This window comes from Schistocerca nitens, chromosome 1, assembly GCF_023898315.1.
Source record: "Schistocerca nitens isolate TAMUIC-IGC-003100 chromosome 1, iqSchNite1.1, whole genome shotgun sequence".
Classification (NCBI taxonomy): domain Eukaryota; kingdom Metazoa; phylum Arthropoda; class Insecta; order Orthoptera; family Acrididae; genus Schistocerca; species Schistocerca nitens.
Genome location: NC_064614.1, coordinates 52,952,139 through 52,970,815, shown reverse-complemented (window position 1 = coordinate 52,970,815; position 18,677 = coordinate 52,952,139). Strand labels below are relative to the sequence as shown.

The 18,677-nt window shown below is 42.6% G+C and overlaps 1 protein-coding gene across 1 annotated transcript in view; it reads left to right on the top strand.

The window, feature by feature from the left end:
- LOC126217633 (lachesin-like) overlaps positions 1-18,677 on the top strand; it is a gene marked incomplete at its 5' end in the record, with an annotated part of 728,482 nt that overhangs the window by 690,944 nt on the left and 18,861 nt on the right. Inside the window, one exon of the mRNA XM_049942194.1 lies at positions 18,036-18,100. Within this exon, the coding sequence (XP_049798151.1) occupies positions 18,036-18,100 (65 nt within the window). The remainder of the gene's footprint in view (positions 1-18,035; positions 18,101-18,677) is intronic.

Below are 18,677 nucleotides of genomic sequence, written 5' to 3'. Positions count from 1 at the left end.
CACGGAGTGAGGGCGCGTCCAGGTAGTCGGAAAATATTATTTCAAGTTGCTGTATCTAAACCGTTCGGGATTTCATGATCGAATAGAGGAATTTGTCTTTCACATCATCGATTATCCTAAGTAGGTGTTTTTGTTTTGTTTTTTGTCTCAGTGAAACTAAACACCCATGGATAAATATATCAGTTCAGAAATATACTAAGCCATGTTGCATGAACCATGAAGATCAGATACCCACTTTTGCATTAACTTTATGTTCTTTTATATTCACTGATAAGCCAAAACGTTATGACCACTGCCCACCGCGACTTTGTATGCCGCCTGGAGGCTCTGAGGCCACGTGAAATTCTATAAAAGTATGTAAGCGGAACAGACACGGGCGAAAGATCATCCTAGCGAAGTTAAGGAGTGTTAGTGGAGAAACCCATTGAGATAAGAAAGACAGAGGGCAAATTATTATTACGCAGAGCTTGTGAACGAGTATCTCGGAAACGGCTAAGCTGGTCGAATGATCACGTGATACTGTCTTGAGCACCTATGGAAAGAGGAAGGACAGTGAATCCGCCACTAGACGCTAAATTATTGAACGTTGATGACACTTCACAGAAAACATCTCTGCTGAAGGAGCACAGTGCTGTTGAACGAACAAGTGTTTTGAAGCACAGCGTTCGCTGCACATTCTTGAACATGGAGTTCCGCAGCGGATCACCACTACGTGTTCACATGTTAGCCCAACGACATCGGCAATTGCGATTGCAGTGGGCAGGAGACCACTAGGATTCGACCGTCTATCAACGGAAACGTGTCGACTCATCGGGTGAATCCCATTTTTGCTACACTAGGTCGATGGTCGTCTCTACGAACGTCGTCATCGAGATGAACGGCGGCTCAAAACGCGCGTCGATCCGCGGACGTAGGCTGGTGGGAGCGGTACTGTGCTATGGGAGACATTCTCCTGCGCTTGCTTGGGGTCTGTGGTAGTAATCGAAGACACGCAGACAGCTGCGAACCGCCTGCATTCCTTTAAACTTGTCTTCTCCGATGGCGGTGTCATCTTTCACCAGTATAATTATCCGTGTCTCTGGGCCACAACCGTACCACAGTCGTTTGAGCCGCATTAAAGAGGACTCACGTTGATGTCACGGCGACCAAAATCGCCTGAAGTAAACCCTATAGAACCCACCTCGGTCGCTATCGGGTGCCATCTAAGTGTTCGCAAATCAGCGGGCCGTTATTTACACCAATTGCATGATCTTACATCTAATGTCACATACCTCCACAGACCTACCAATACACTCTCAGATCCCGGATACGCAGAATCGATGATGTATTTCTTTCCAAAGAAGGACAAATAAGCTATGAAGCAGATGGGCATAATGTTTCGGCTCATAAGTGTAAGTGAATAGGGCAGGATGCTTTATTAATTGACAAATGGAAAATCCATTCTATATTGAAGATGGCAATGTGAGAAATAACGTACAATCAGTTTAACAGCTCTTTCGTCTAAGTTGTTAACCAGAATAAAATACAGAACAATTTACAAGGAAATTAAAATTCTATTAGATATCGCTCAGTTTTGCTTTAGTAAAGCTAAGGGTATCGGCGAGGCGGTACTGACGTTGGACTTGTCAATATTAACTAGACGAAAGTAAATTCAAGACACTCTGTAGATCTAGAAGAAACATTTTTTCTTTAATTTTCAGAAAAATAGGTATAAGTAATAGTAAATCAAGTGGAACAGAGACGAAATCCTCGGATTAAAAAGGCATAAGGCAAGGAGGTAGTCTTCCTCCTCACCTATTCAGAATGTTTGTCGAATAAGTAGTGAGGAAAATAGAAAAAAGTATCCGGAAAAGGATTAAAATTCAAAGTGAAATGATATCAATGATAAAAATCACCGATGACATTGTCGTCTTATGTGTTTGGGAGGGAGGTCTGTTGAACGGGATGAAGATTATATTGTGCACAGAATATACGAGGCCTGTTCAGAAAGTAAGCTCCGATTGATTGCCAAATTGAAACCACAGTGAACATCAGAAATGTTTTACTTGTAACAATTAGCTACACCTTTCAGCTACTTCTCTACGTAGTCGCCGTTCTGACTTAGACTTTTGTCATAGCGTTGTACCAACTTTTCAATAGCCTCATCATAGAAGGCAGCCGCCAGTGCTTTCCGCCAATTCTCCACGCTGGCCTACACCTCGTTGTCTGTGTCAAAGTGTTGTCTTCAAAGACAGCGGTTCATGTGACCAGAGATGAAACTCAGGGGGAGACAATTGCGGACTGTATTGTGGGTAATCTCACATTTCCATTTGAAAAAGATGCAGGAGCATCTTCATTGCCCCTGCAGAATGCGGCTGAGAATTGTCTTGAAGAAGAAACAGCACGACAGTTATGTAATGTTAGCTGCATAGCTTCAGGCGAAATTTCTCACCAGGCCCTCGTACTTGGCGGCAGACACTATTTTCTAGACATCTTTACGCACTCACTGCGAGCTCAGAAATGAGAAGAGCGACGTGATGCTAACTGGGGTTATACTAGAGACACTACCCAACACATCTGTGCAAAGCTTTATCGGATTTTCATAGTCGTTTCCATTTCGCGACCGATCGGAGCTTACTTTCTGAACGCCCCTCGTAGACTCATAGAAAACGAAAGAAAGACAAACGAAAGAAAGACAAACGAAATGAACAGTGGCAGAAATAAGATTAGGAATGACCTTATCAAAATTAGGAGCCATCTAGCAGACAAAATGATGGGATTCTGCTATATTGGGAGCTCAAATGGTTCAAATGGTTCTGAGCACTATAGGACTTAACATCTGAGGTCATCAGTCCCCTAGAAGTCAGAACTAATTAACCTAAGGACATCACACACATCCATGCCTGAGGCAGGATTCGGACCTGAGACCGTAGCGGTCGCGCGGTTCCAGACTGAAGCGCCTAGAATCACTCGGCCGCAGCGGTCGGCTATCTTGGGAGCAGAATAACTCACGACCAACGAGGCAAAGGCGACATATGTACTAGAAAAGTTGAAGGTTAAGTCTACTGGTGTCGTTCAAAGTAATTTTAGTAATAAATTTCAGAGAACGCATGTCAGGAGAAGAGCATTACATGGATACAAATCACTGAATGTCGGAAAACTGGAAAAGAAGACTATCGAAGCGTCTGAGACGTGCTGTTACGGTAGCAGATCCTGCATAAGCACCGAGCGAGGCGGAGCAGTTGTTAGTACACTGGACTCGCTTTCGGGAGGACGACGGTCAAACTAGCCCTCCTGTGATCCTGATTTAGGTTCCCGTGATCGCTTCAGGCAAATGCTGGGATGGTTCCTCTGAGAGGGCACGGCCGACTTCCTTCCCCATCCTTCCCTAATCCGACGGGACCGATGTCCTCGCTGTTTTGTCCCCTCCCCCAAAATCAACCAACCAACCAAACACACAAACAACTACATAAGATACTGTGCCGGCCGGAGTGGCCGAGCGGTTCTAGGCGCTACAGTCTGCAACTGCGCGACCGTTACGGTCGCAGGTTCGAATCCTGCCTCGGGCATGGATATGTGTGGTGTCCTTAGATTAGTTAGGTTTACGTAGTTCTAAGTTCTAGGGGACTGATGACCTCAGAAGTTAAGTCCCATAGTGCACAGAGCCATTTGAACCATTTTAAGCTACTGTACAGTGCTTGGTGGGCGATACATCGTAATAATATCATCGATTTTCTATCCTATCATAAATATCATGTATCGAGCGACGGAGAAAGGCTACCGATATGTTTGTGTGTGTGCGCCTTAATCTCATATTCTCACGATCCCTCTGCAAGATATTCCTTGGTGACACTACAATGGTCATATAGTCTTAGAATTAACCAACATGGTTTCACGATAACTGCGTCGTATTCCTTTCAGATCATTTCTGTTACACTTTCGTACATGATATAGAGACTTGTTACGGTTCTAATGTCTATAAACTCATTTGATTGCCTTTTATAACCCTTCAGACGACCTTACGTTTCTTTTTCGCCTTACGCAATACTAATTTTACGTTATCGTCCGACTTCATATCGCTTGTCAGTATTACCTCTACATACGAGGCGTATCCCCCACACCACGAACCATGGACCTTGCCGTTGGTGGGGAGGCTTGCGTGCCTCAGCGATACAGATAGCTGTACCGTAGGTGCAACCACAACGGAGGGGTATCTGTTGAGAAGCCAGACAAACGTGTGGTTCCTGAAGAGGCGCAGCAGCCTTTTCAGTAGTTGCAGGGACAACAGTCTGGATAATTGACTGATCTGGCCTTGTAACACTAACCAAAACAGCCTTGCTGTGCTGGTACTGCGAACGGCTGAAAGCAAGGGGAAACTACGGCCATAATTTTTCCCAAAGGCCTGCAGCTTTACTGTATGATTAAATGATGATGGCGTCCTCTTGGGTAAAATATTCCGGAGGTAAAATAGTCCCCCATTCGGATCTCCAGGCGGGGACTACTCAAGAGGACGTCGTTATCAGGAGAAAGAAAACTGGCGTTCTACGGATCGGAGCGTGGAATGTGAGATCCCTTATTTGGGCAGGTAGGTTAGAAAATTTAGAAAGGGAAATGGATAGGTTAAAGTTATATATAGTGGGAATTAGTGAAGTTCGGTGGCAACAGGAACAAGACTTGGTCAGGTGAATACAGGGTTCTAAATACAAAATCAAATAGGGGTGATGCAGGAGTCAGTTTAATAATGAATAAAAAAATAGTAGTGTGGGCAAGCTACTACAAACAGCATAGTGAACGCATTATTGTGGCCCAGATAGACACGAAACCCACGCCTACTACAGTAGTACAAGTTTATATGCCAACTAGCTCTGCAGATGACGAAGAAATTGAAGAAATGTATGATGAAATAAAAGAAATTAATCAGATAGTGAAGGGAGACGAAAATTTAATAGTCATGGGTGACAGGAATTAGAGTGTAGGAAAAGGGAGAGAAGGAAACGTAGTAGGTGAATTTGGATTGGGGCTAAGAAATGAAAGAGGAAACCGCCTGATAGAATTTTGCACAGAGCACAACTTAATCATAGCTAACACTTGGTTCAAGAATCATAAAAGAAGGTTGTATACATGGAAGAAGCCTGGAGATACTGACAGGTTTCAGATACATTACATAATGGTAAGACAGAGATTTAGGAACCAGGTTTTAAACTGTAAGACATTTCCAGGGGCAGATGTGTACTCTGACCACAATCTGTTGGTTATGAACCGCAGATTAAAACTGAAGAAACTGCAAAAAGGTGGGAATTTAGGGGGTGGGATCTGGATAAACTGAAAGAACCAGAGGTTGTACAGAGTCTCAGGGAGAGCATAAGGGAACAAATGACGGGAATCGGGGAAAGAAATACAGTAGAAGAAGAATGGGTAGCTTTGAGGAATGAAGTAGTGAAGGCAGCAGAGGACCTAGTAGGTAAAAAGCCGAGGGCTAGTAAAAATCCTTGGGCAACAGAAGAAATACGGAATTTAATTGATGACAGGAGAAAATATAAAAATGCAGTAAATGAAGCAGGCAAAAAGGAATACAAACGTCACAAAAACGAGATAGACAGGAGGTGCAAAATGGCTAGGCAGGGATGGCTAGAGGACAAATGTAAGGATGTAGAGGCTCATCTCACTAGGGCTAAGATAGATACTGCCTACAGGAAAATTAAAGAGACCTTTGGAGAAAAGAGAACCACTTGTACGAATATCAAGAGCTCAGATGGAAACCCAGTTATAAGCACAGAAGGGAAAGTAGAACGGTGGAGGGAGTATATAGAGGGCCTATACAAGGGCAATGTACTTAAGAACAATATTATGGAAATGGAAGAGGATGTAGATGAAGATGAAATGGGAGATACGATACTGCGTGAAGAGTTTGACAGAGCACTGAAAGACCCGGGAGTAGACAACATTACATTAGAACTACTGACGACCTTGGGAGAGCCAGTCCCGACAAACATCAACCATCTGGTGAGCAAGATGTATGAGACAGGCGAAATACCCTCAGACTTCAAGAAGAATATATTAATTACGATCCCAAAGAAAGCAGGTGCTGACAGGTGAGAAAATTACCGAACAATCAGTTTAATAAGTCTCGGATGCAAAATACTAACGCGTATTCTCTATAGACGAATGGAAAAACTGATAGAAGCTGTTCTTGGGGAAGATGAGTTTGGATTCCGCAGAAATATTGGAACACGTGAGGCAATACTGAACCTACGACTTATCTTAGAAGCTAGACTAAGAAAAGGCAATCCTACGTTTCTAGCATTTGTAGACTTGGAGAAAGCTTTTGACAATGTTGATTGGAATACTCTGTTTTAAATTCTGAAGGTGGCAGGGGTAAAATACAGGGAGCGAAAGGCTATTTACAATTTGTACAGAAACCAGGTGGCAGTTATAAGAGTCGAGGGGCACGAAAGGGAATCAGTGGTTGGGAAGGGAGTGAGACAGGGTTGTAGCCTATCCTCGATGTTATTCAATCTGTATATTGAGCAAGCAGTAAAAGAAACAAAAGAAAAATTCGGAGTAGGTATTAAAATCCATGGAGAAGAAATGAAAACTTTGAGGCTCGCCGATGACTTTGTAATTCTGTCGGAGACAGCAAAGGACTTGGAAGAGTAGTTGAACGGAATGGACAGTGTCATGAAAGGAGGGTATGAGATGGACATCAACAAAAGCAAAACGAGGATAATGGAATGTAGTCGAATTAAGTCGGGGGATGCTGAAGGAATTAGATTATGAAATGAGACACTTAAAGTAGTAAAGGAGTTTTGCTATTTGGGGAGCAAAATAATTGATGATGGTCGAAGTAGTGAAGATATAAAATGGAGACTGGCAATGGCAAGGAAAGCGTTTCTGAAGAAGAGAAATTTGTTAACATCGGTTATAGATTTAAGTGTCAGGAAGTCGTTTCTGAAAGTATTTGTATGGAGTGTATCCATGTTTGGAAGTGAAACACGGACGATAAATAGTTTGAACAGGAAGAGAATAGAAGCTTTCGAAATGAGGTGCTACAGAGGAATGCTGAAGATTAAATGGTTAGATTACATAACTAATGAGGAGGTATTGAACAGAATTGGGGAGAAGAGGAGTTTGTGACACAACTTGACGAGAAGTAGGGACCGGTTGGTAGGACATGTTCTGAGGCATCAAGGGATCACCAATTTAGCATTGGAGGGCAGCGTGGAGGGTAAAAATCGTAGAGGGAGACCAAGAGAGGAATACACTAAACAGATTCAGAAGGATGTAGGTTGCAGTAGGTACTGGGAGATGAAGAAGCTTGCACAAAATAGAGTAGCATGGAGAGCTGCATCAAACCAGTCTCAGGATTGAAGACCACAACAACAACTAGGCGCATTCGGAAAGTAAGGTCCGATTAGGCCAGAAATGGAAACCACTGTGAAAATCCGATGGATCTTTGCACAGATGTGTTAGGCAGTGTCTTTAGTGTGCCAGTCGACTGCTTCGTGTTACTTGTCTCCGTTCAGAGTGCAAAGTGATCACGTAGAAATGCATAAAACAACAGTGTCTCCTGCCAAGTATGTGGATCTGGTGAAAGATTTCGCCTGAAGCTACGGAGCACACAAAACATAAATGTCATGCGTTTCTTTCTTCAAGACAATTTTCAGCTGCAGGGGCAATGAGGACTCTCCTTCAGCGTTTTCGATGGGAAGTATTAGATCACCCACAGTACAGCTCTTGTTAGACTCCCTCCATTGCTCATCTCTGCTCACACGAACCGCTGGCTACGAAGATAACATTTGGCACAAACAACGAAAGGCATACCAGCTTAGAGAAAAAATGTTCAAATGTGTGTCAAATCTTATGGGACTTAACTGCTAAGGTCATCAGTCCCTAAACTTACACACTACTTAACCTAAATTATCCTAAGGACAAACACACACACCCATGCCCGAGGGAGGACTCTAACCTCGGCCGGGGCCAGCCGCACAGTCCATAACTGCAGCGCTTTAGACCACTCGGCAGCTTAGAGAATTGGGGGAAAACACACGCAGCTGCTTTCTGTGATACGGGTACTGCCATGTTTGTAGAATGCCACGACAAACGTCTAAGTAGGAGCGATGACTATTTAGAGAGATAGCTGGAAGGTGTGGCTAACCGTTGTGAATAAAACATTTTTGATATTCAATGTGGTTTTCATTTCGCGACCGATTGGGTCCTTACTTTCCGAACAGCTTTCATATTTAGACGATCTGACGTGTTCATAATGCTCAATAGTCTTGTAATCAGAGAATACAAAGTTATTCTCTTTCTTACATGCATTATCTTTGGGTTCAATTGGTCAAATACTTGTTAAGCGAATTTGATATTTGCGAAGTATTCCGTAATATCGTTGGTAGTGTTGGCCAAAAAGGCAAGGATCCAGCTTGGAGCAGCAGTGCAGATCACGGCGAACGTGGTCACGTGACTGAGACTAGCTGAGCTCAAAAAAATGGTTCAAATGGCTCTGAGCACTATGGGACTCAACTGCTGAGGTCATTAGTCCCCTAGAACTTAGAACTAGTTAAACCTAACTAACCTAAGGACATCACAAACATCCATGCCCGAGGCAGGATTCGAACCTGCGACCGTAGCGGTCTTGCGGTTCCAGACTGCAGCGCCTTTAACCGCACGGCCACTTCGGCCGGCGGCTGAGCTCAGTAAGTTACTTTAAGGAGTCTCTTCTAATTGTATGTAGATTTGACTGATAGGTTAATATTCCACGGAGAAGGACCATGTTGTCTTCTACAGCGTATCACCAAGTTAGATTACAAAGTTCCTGATATGTAAAGGACAAAAAAAATAGGGTCAACACTTTTTAAAGTGGCAAAGCTCTGCTAGAAACATTTTACCACTAGAGGTCTTTGAAAAATAAGTCACTGTTCCTTTTGATTACCATTGCGTTCCTTTCGTTTCGACTGTTTCACACGTGGGTATACAACACGCACTTCTAACAGCTATTCCAAATACGCTACTGCAAACCACTCTAAGCGACCTTCATTATGTGTTTCTGCAATTACTGGGAAAATTTCCGGTCGATTGGCTGTTGTTAATGAGGTCCCGGTCCGATACACTGTTTCAAGATAGTTTATAGGAAGAGGATGCGACAGATAAATGAGAGAAATTAGATGAACAACTTGATTTGCCCAAACAGTAATTAACATTTACCATTTGTTTGTTTCCTTCCATTACTAAGTGCTTACAGGTTTTAATTGGAGAAAATACGACAAAGATTCCGTAAATATTCGTCCTGTCAGAATTACGTACACACAGAGGGCATAGAGGAATGTTTCAAACCCGTAAAAATCCAACAGTCATCTGTCTCAATCATATGGCTACCGCTGTCTTGTCCCTTTCGCAATCGGTCTTTTGTAGTGTGATGCATGGGATGTAAAACAGCACCCAAACAAAATATCATATTGCTGATAAGTGACTGGGCCGAAAATTAGTGAATGCTGTAAAGAAACATTGATTCGAGGAGAAGTATTTCTGTGTGTTATTTTAAGCGTTGTAAAACAATTGTGATAGGAAACTTACGTGGAGACTACCAGCTTTACGTATGTCTGACATCATTTGAACTGGTGGGACCAATCTGAACCGCCATATAATTCTAAAATGTCAGGTACCTCAAGACCGCTTGTAGATCCTTTTATTGATTACCTGTTTCGACAGATCTGTGCTGGAATCATCGGATTTTGTTACATTTCTATTAATGTTGTTGTTGTTGTTGTGGTCTTCAGTTCTGAGACTGGTTTGATGCAGCTCTCCATGCTACCCTATCCTGTGCAAGTTTCTTCATCTCCCAGTACCTACTGCAACCTAGATCCTTCTCAATCTGCTTAGTGTATTCATCTCTTGGTCTCCCTCTACGATTTTTACCCTCCACGCTGCCCTCCAATGCTAAATTTGTCATCCCTTGATGCCTCAAAACATGTCCTACCAACCGGTACCTTCTTCTCGTCAAGTTGTGCCACAAACTCCTCTTCTCCCCAATTCTATTCAATACCTCCTCATTAGTTATGTGATCTACCCATTTAATCTTCAGCATTCCTCTGTAGCACCACATTTAGAAAGCTTCTATTCTCTTCCAGTCCAAAATATTTATCGTCCATGTTTCACTTCCATACATGGATACACTCAATACAAATACGAGGGCTATTCCGAAAGTAAGGTCCGATAGGTCGCGAAATGGAAACCACGGCAAAAATCAAAAATGTTTTATTTGCAACAGTTAGATACACCTTGCAGCTACTTATCTCCATAGTCGCCGACCCGACTTAGACGTGTATCGTAGCGTTGTACCAACTTTCCCATACCCTCGCTATAGAAGGCAGCCGCCAGTGCTCTCCGCCAATTCTCTACGCTGGCCTACGGCTCGTTGTCTTGTGCCGAAATGTTGTCTTCATAACCAGCGGTTCATGTGACCTGAGCTGAAACTCAGAGGGAGACAATTACGGGCTGTATTGTGGGTAATCTCACATTTCCATTTGAAAACGATGCAGGAGCATCTTCATTGCCCCTGCAGAATGCGGCTGAGAATTGTCTTGAAGACGAAACAGCACGACAGTTATGTAATGTTAGCTGCATAGCTTCAGGGGAAATTTCTCACCAGGCCCCCGTACTTGGCGGCAGACACTATTTTCTAGACATCTTTACGCACTCACTGCGAGCTCAGAAATGAGAAGAGCGACGTGATGCTAACTGGGGTTATACTAGAGACACTACCCAACACATCTGTGCAAAGCTTTATCGGATTTTCATAGTCGTTTCCATTTCGTGACCGATCGGACCTTACTTTCGGAATAGCCCTCGTACTTTCAGAAACGACTTCCTGACACTTAAATCTATAACCGATGTTAACAAATTTCTCTTCTTCAGAAACGCTTTCCTCGCCATTGCCAGTCTCCATTTTATATCCTCTCTACTTCGACCATCATCAGTTATTTTGCTCCCCGAATAGCAAAATCCCTTTACTACTTTAAGTGTCTCGTTTCCTAATCTAATTCCCTCAGCATCACCCGACATAATTCGACTACATTCCATTTTCCTCATTTTGCTTTTGTTGATGTTCATCTTATATCCTCCTTTCAAGACATTGTCCATTCCTTTCAACTGCTCTTCTATGTCCGTTGCTGTCTTTGACAGAATTACAATGTCATAGGGTAACCTCAAAGTTTTTATTTCCTCTCCATGGATTTTAATACCTACTCCGAATTTTTCTTTTGTTTCCTTTATTGCTTGTTCAATATCAAGATTGAATAACATTGGGGAGAGGCTACAACCCTGTCTCACTGCCTTCCCAACCACTGATTCCCTTTCATGCCTCTCGACTCTTATAACTGCCATTTGGTTTCTGTACAAATTGTAAATAGCCTTTCGCTCCCTGTATTTTACCCCTGCCACCTTTAGAATTTGAAAGAGAGTATTCCAGTCAACATTGTCAAAAGCTTTCTCTAAGTCTACAAATGCTAGAAACGTAGGTTTGCCTTTCCTTAATCTTTCTTCTAAGATAAGTCGTAGGGTCAGTATTGCCTCTTGTGTTCCAATATTTCTACGGAATCCAAACTGATCTTCCCCGCGGTCGGCTTCTACCAGTTTTTCCACTCGTCTGTAATGAGTTAGCGTTAGTATTTTGCAGCTGTGACTTATTAAACTGATAGTTCGGTAATTTTCACACCTGTCAACACCTGCTTTCTTTTGGATTGGAATTATTATATTCTTCTTGAAGTCTGTTGGTATATCGCCTTTCTCATACATCTTGCTCACCAGTTGGTAGAGTTTTGACAGGACTGGCTCTCCCTAGGCCGTCAGTAGTTCTAATGTAATGTTGTCTACTCCCTGGGCCTTGTTTCGACTCAGGTCTTTCAGTGCTCTGTCAAACTCTTCACGCAGTATCGTATCTCCCATTTCATCTTCATCTACATTCTCTCCCATTTCTATAATATTGTCCTCAAGTACATCGCCCTTGTATAGACAATCTATATACTACTTTCACCTTTCTATTTTCCCTTCTTTGTTTAGGGCTGGGTTTCCATCTGAGCTCTTGATATTCATACAAGTGGTTCTCTTTTCTCCAAAGGTCTCTTTAATTTTCCTGTAGGCAGTATCTATCTTACCCCTAGTGAGATAACCCTCTACATCCTTACATTTGTCCTCTAGCCATCCCTGCTTAGCTATTTTGCACTTCCTGTCAATCTTGTTTTTGAGACGTTTGTATTCCTTTTTGCCTGCTTCATTTACTGTGTTTTTATGTTTTCTCCTTTCATCAATTAAATTCAACATTTCTTCTATTACCCAAGGATTTCTACTAGCCCTCATCTTTTTACCTACTTGATCCTCTGCTGCCTTCACTACTACATCCCTCAGAGCTACCCATTCTTCTTCTACTGTACTTCTTTCCCCCACTGCTATCAATTGTTCCCTTGTGCTCTCCCTGAAACTCTGTACAACCTCTGGTTTAGTCAGTTTATCCAGGTCCCATCTCCTTAAATTCCCATCTTTTTGCAGTTTCTTTAATTTTAATCTGCAGTTCATAACCAGTAGTTTGTGGTCAGAGTCCACATCTGCCCCTGGAAATGCCTTGCAATTTAAATCCTGGTTACTAAATCTCTGTCTTACCATTATACAATCTATCTGATACCTTTTAGTATCTCCGGGATTTTTCCATGTTTACAACCTTCTTTTATGATTCTTGAACCAAGTGTTAGCTATGATTAAATTATGCTCTGTGCAAAATTCTAACAGACGGCTTCCTCTTTCATTTATTACCCCCAATCCATATTCACCTACTATGTTTCCTTCTCTCCCTTTTCCTACACTCTAATTCCTGTCACCCATGACTATTAAATTGTCGTCTCCCTTCACTATCTGAATAATTTTTTTTATCTCATCATACATTTCATCAATTTCTTCATCATCTGCAGAGATAGTTGGCATATAAACTTGTACTACTGTAGTAGGCATGGGCTTTGTGTCTATCTTGGCCACTATAATACGTTCACTATGCTGTTTGTAGTAACTTACCCTCACTCCTATTTTTTTATTCATTATTAACCCTACTCCTGCATTACCCCTATTTGATTTTGTATGTATAACCCTGTAATCACCTGACCAAAGGTCTTGTTCCTCCTGCCACCGAACTTCACTAATTCCCACTATATCTAACTTAAACCTATCCATTTCCCTTTTTAAATTTTCTAACCTACCTGCTCGATTAAGGGATCTGACATTCCACGCTCCGATCCGTAGAACACCAGTTTTCTTTCTCCTGATAACAACGTCCTCTTGATTAGTCCCCGCCTGGAGATCTGAATGGGGGACTATTTTACCTCCGGAATATTTTACCCAAGAGGACGCCATCATCATTTAACTATAGAATAAAGCTGCATGTCCTCGGGAAAAATTACGGCTGTAGTTTCCCCTTGCTTTCAGCCGTTCGCAGTACCAGCACTGCAAGGCCGTGTTGGTTAGTGTTACAAGGCCAGATCAGTCAATCATCCAGACTGTTGCCCCTGCAACTACTGAAAAGGCTGCTGCCCCTCTTCAGGAACCACGTGTTTGTCTGGCCTCTCAACAGATACCCCTCCGTTGTGGTTGCACCTACGGTACGGTCATCTGTAGCGCTGAGGCACGCAAGCCTCCCCACCAACGGCAACGTCCATGGTTCCTGGGGGGAGTCTTCTATTAATATATTAAAAGATCCGATGATGAGAGCAGAAATACGTGGAAACCGGCAATGAATAAAAATATCTACAAGCGATTTTGGCGTACTTGTCATTTCAGAACAATACTACCAGTCCTTTTGAGAGAAATTTCCTGTTGTTGTTGTTGGAAGAGAGCTAAAAACGCTTGTGTGCTATGGTTCACGACATTCAATTAGATTTGCCAAATGTAATGTGACACCAGGAAATGTTATTCATTAGCATTTTACTGAAATTCCCAATGCTGTAGTGATCTTGTCTTTTCAATATAACTGAGAGAAACAGACGGGGAACATACCCTGTGTGTGTTTGATCAAGAACTTCATCAATCGATCCTCACCACGACTGTTTATAAGCCTTCACGGCAGCAGGTTTGATTAGCCGTGGAGAAAACATTTCTCATGAGTGTTAAGTAGATAATGCGGGATGATATGTAGTTGATTACTATGTGCTTCCACTTCATTTTATTCGAATATCAAATTCGCCAGAAGATGGGTAGTATGACACTTCCCGAGACGTCGCGAGATATCAACGCTACCACCCGGCTGGAGACCCGAGAAACCTTCATCAAATTGAAAATATCACTATAACGTAATATTTCCAACAGTTTACCTGTAAATCTGGAAACAATAGTAGTAAGTAGAACTGGAATATGATGTGCTCTGAGATGATCAGTCATTTACTATTGCTTGTGAAAGAACACGAATATTCAGGAATGAACACAGGTTTATTCACTTATGGAGATTACATTTTGAAACAGAAAATTAAATTTTATAAAAATACGATAGTATTATAAGTAATAAAACACTATTTGATAAAGGCTCCACCTGATCCAACAAGTCCCAGACATAGGATGAAACTGGTCTTAAATAGGTTATTGGAGACGTAACGTCCATAGAGTCTACTCATTACAAGTTTCAATTGTATTTATGACCAATTTCGTCGGACTAAAGTAGAACTGCTGTAGAACATCGTTCACTATTTATAGAAACCACCATTTACACAACAAAGGCTAGCCCTGATATCCACTTGCGACTCAGACGTCATCAGCTGTACCTTCAGTAAAAAGTCGTTCTGACTTCCATGGTCAACTATCACAGCATGAGCCCACTGCAGCTGCTGGGGTGTTTAATGTGGTCTCATAAGTACACTGATCAAAGGACTACCTACTGTTCACAGCCCAGGGAATGCTGTTGACCTGTGGAAATAGTCGCAAAAGCTCTAGCACTGATCCCACTTTTGAAGTGACTTTCGTTATTCAATGATGAGTTTACGTGGTGCATTTTTCTGTTTGGTCATCGTCATCACTTCACGATACACCGTTCTATAAGAATCCATGACATCACATATCATTTGTATTATTTATTGTGCTATACTTTTAAGAACAGTAGCTATTCACAATAGCTTATTCGCAGCAAATATTTTTTTTAGATATGCTGGCAGAAGAAAACACCAAGAAGGGGTCGTGTGGCATAAACGAAAGTTGGTAGGCGTGTTTCAGTATCTGAAAGATGATGTGTATTCAAATTTTGCGACATTTGCATCAGAGTGGCGGTAGTAGCGAAATGGGGATTGCTTTACAAACACACTTTAAGGTAGTGTGCTTTAGATTGAGATTGGACTTGGTGAATTGATGTAAGTCAAGAATGCCTTTAAGGCGACAAGGACGACATTATAAACACCTCACTGAGTTTGAACGAGGTCGTGTAACAGGGCTACGAGAACTGCGATATGGTAGAAAGACGTGGCGGGAATGTAGCCACTGTACATGATTGGTAGCAGCGGTGGACACGAGAACGTACCGTCGCAAGAAGATTGGACTTCGGACTGCCGCGTGAAACTACTGAGAGGGAAGACCATCGTGCTCTTATTATGCCACTGTCATATTGTACTGCATCTGCAGCGGCAATTTGGGCAGAATGTGGCGCCACAGTGACAACGAACTGTTAACAATTTGTTTACTTGAAGGACAGCTCTGAGCCAGACGTCCTATAGGGTGCATCCCACTGACCCCAAACCATTGCCGTTTGCGACTTCAGTGGTGTCAAGCGAGAGCGTATTGGAGGGTAGGATGGACATCTGGTGAAAGTTGGGTCTGTCTAGGTGCCAGTGATGGCTGTTTACTTGTTAGAAAGATGCCAGTTGACGGCCTGCAACCAACCTGTCTCTGTGCTAGACACACTGGACCCACACCTGGACTTATGGTCTGGAATGCGACAGCAGAAGCACTCTCGTGATCATCTCAAGCAATCTGACTGCAAATTTGTACATTGAACAACTTCAGCTGGAAAGACCACATAGATAATATTGTAGGGAAGGCGAGCCAAAGCTTGCGTTTCATTGGCAGGACACTTAGAAGATGCAACAAGTCCACTAAGGAGACAGCTTACACTACACTCGTTCGTCCTCTGTTAGAATATTGCTGTGCGGTGTGGGATCCTTACCAGGTGGGATTGACGGAGGACATCGAAAGGGTGCAAAAAAGGGCAGCTTGCTTTGTATTATCGCGTAATAGGGGAGAGAGTGTGACAGATATGATACGCGAGTTAAGGATGGAAGTCATTAAAGCAAAGACGTTTTCGTCGTGGCGAGACCTATTTACGAAATTTAAGTCACCAACTTTCTCTTCCGAATGTAAAAATATTTTGTTGAGTCCAACATACAGGGTTATTACAAATGATTGAAGCGATTTCGCAGCTCTACAATAACTTTATTATTTGAGATATTTTCAAAATCCTTTGCACACACATACAAAAACTCAAAAAGTTTTTTTAGGCATTCACAAATGTTTGATATGTGCCCCTTTAGTGATTCGGCAGACATCAAGCCGATAATCAACTTCCTCTCACACTCGGCGCAGCATGTCGCCATCAATGAGTTCGAAAGCATCGTTGATGCGAGCTCGCAGTTCTGGCACGTTTCGTGGTAGAGGAGGTTTAAACACTGAATCTTTCACATAACCCCACAGAAAGAAATCGCATGAGGTTAAGTCGGGAGAGCGCGGAGGCCATGACATGAATTGCTGATCATGATCTCCACCACGACCGATACATCGGTTTTCCAATCTCCTGTTTAAGAAATGCCGAACATCATGATGGAAGTGCGGTGGAGCACCATCCTGTTGAAAGATGAAGTCGGCGCTGTCGGTCTCCAGTTGTGGCATGAAGCAATTTTCCGCGGGCTACGCGTGAAACTTGCCCGCACGCGTTCAACCGTTTCTTCGCTCACTGCAGGCCGACCAGTTGATTTCCCCTTACAGAGGCATCCAGAAGCTTTAAACTGCGCATACCATCACCGAATGGAGTTAGCAGTTGGTGGATCTTTGTTGAACTTCGTCCTGAAGTGTCGTTGCACTGTTATGACTGACTGATGTGAGTGCATTTCAAGCACGACATACGCTTTCTCGGCTCCTGTCGCCATTTTGTCTCACTGCGCTCTCGAGCGCTCTGACGGCAGAAACCTGAAGTGCGGCTTCAGCCGAACAAAACTTTATGAGTTTTTCTACGTATCTGTAGTGTGTCGCGACCATATGTCTATGAATGGAGCTACAGTGAATTTATGAAATCGCTTCAATCATTTGTAATAGCCCTGTACATAGGTAGGAACGATCATCAAAATAAAATAAGAGAAATCAGAGCTCGAACAGAAAGGTTTAGGTGTTCGTTTTTCCCGCGCGCTGTTCGGGAGTGGAATGGTAGAGAGATAGTACGATGGTGGTTCGATGAACCCTCTGCCAAGCACTTAAATGTGAATTGCAGAGTAATCATATAGATGTAGATGTAGATGTAGATGATTCGATCTGCTGTGCTCCCATTCATGGAAAGCATTCCAGGGCGCGTTTTCCAGCAGGATAACGCTTACCCACGTACCGCTGTTGTAACGCCAAACCTCTACAGGGTGTTAAGATGTAGCCTTGGCCTGCCCGATTGCCGGACCTCTTTCCAATCGAGCGCGTATGGGACATTATCCGACGACAACTCCAGCGTCATCCACAACCTTCCCTGTATTGACCGACCAAGTGCAGCAGACATGGAACTCTGTTGCACAAAATGACATTCGGCACCTGTACAACACAACGAATCCACGGTTGCATGTTTGCATTCAACATTCTGGCGTTTACTCTGGTTGTTAATGTACCAGCATTTCACACCTGCTGTGGTTATCTCGCTTCTACATTAACCTGTGATCTTGTGATAACAGCCACTTAAATATGTTACCTAGCCAAATGTACTCCCGAAATATTTTACACTATTTCTTATAAGGGATCTGAATAGGAACGAGAAACATGGACTAATCTCTATTTGTTGCTTTCTGTTTCAGGAGCCCAGGAGCCATGCTTGTTATTGCTACTACATGTGCTGTGGACGCTGATGAGCCAGGTACAGGTGCGTACATTGGTATTAATCACTTATACTCAATGTTAGCAATATTAAACTGCTTCTCCAACAAGTTGTTCCCACTTAGTATAGGTGGAAAAAACATCTGCCGAGATTTTAGGTGACGTAAAAACATTGTTATTCAGTCGTCACATATCTTACTCATTCACGCGAATGTCTGTAAATATTGCTTGAGCATACTTGGGTACTAGTAAGCAAACTTCGAAACTCTGGAAAAGAAAGTAAGCCCATACTGCAAGGGGTACAAATACGTGAAAGTGAAGAAAGAAAGAGGATAAAAAAAGAAATACAGAAGTTTTTTCTAATGTTTATTTAAAGAAGCATTTCGAATAGCGAGATTAGAGATATTTACGTAATACTTACTGATTAGCTGTAGATGACCGAGCCTGTAGAGAAGAAGAAGATAGAGAGAGAGTATAAGTAAGACATGTAAATGTTGTTGCTCCTTTAGGTAAAACAGAGGAATTTGTTGAGCTATTGTATAAAAATGGTCTGACTACAGCCGATTTAATGATTACATCTCGTTGAGCACAAGTACGCCTGAAGTTCTGTATGTAGCACATCG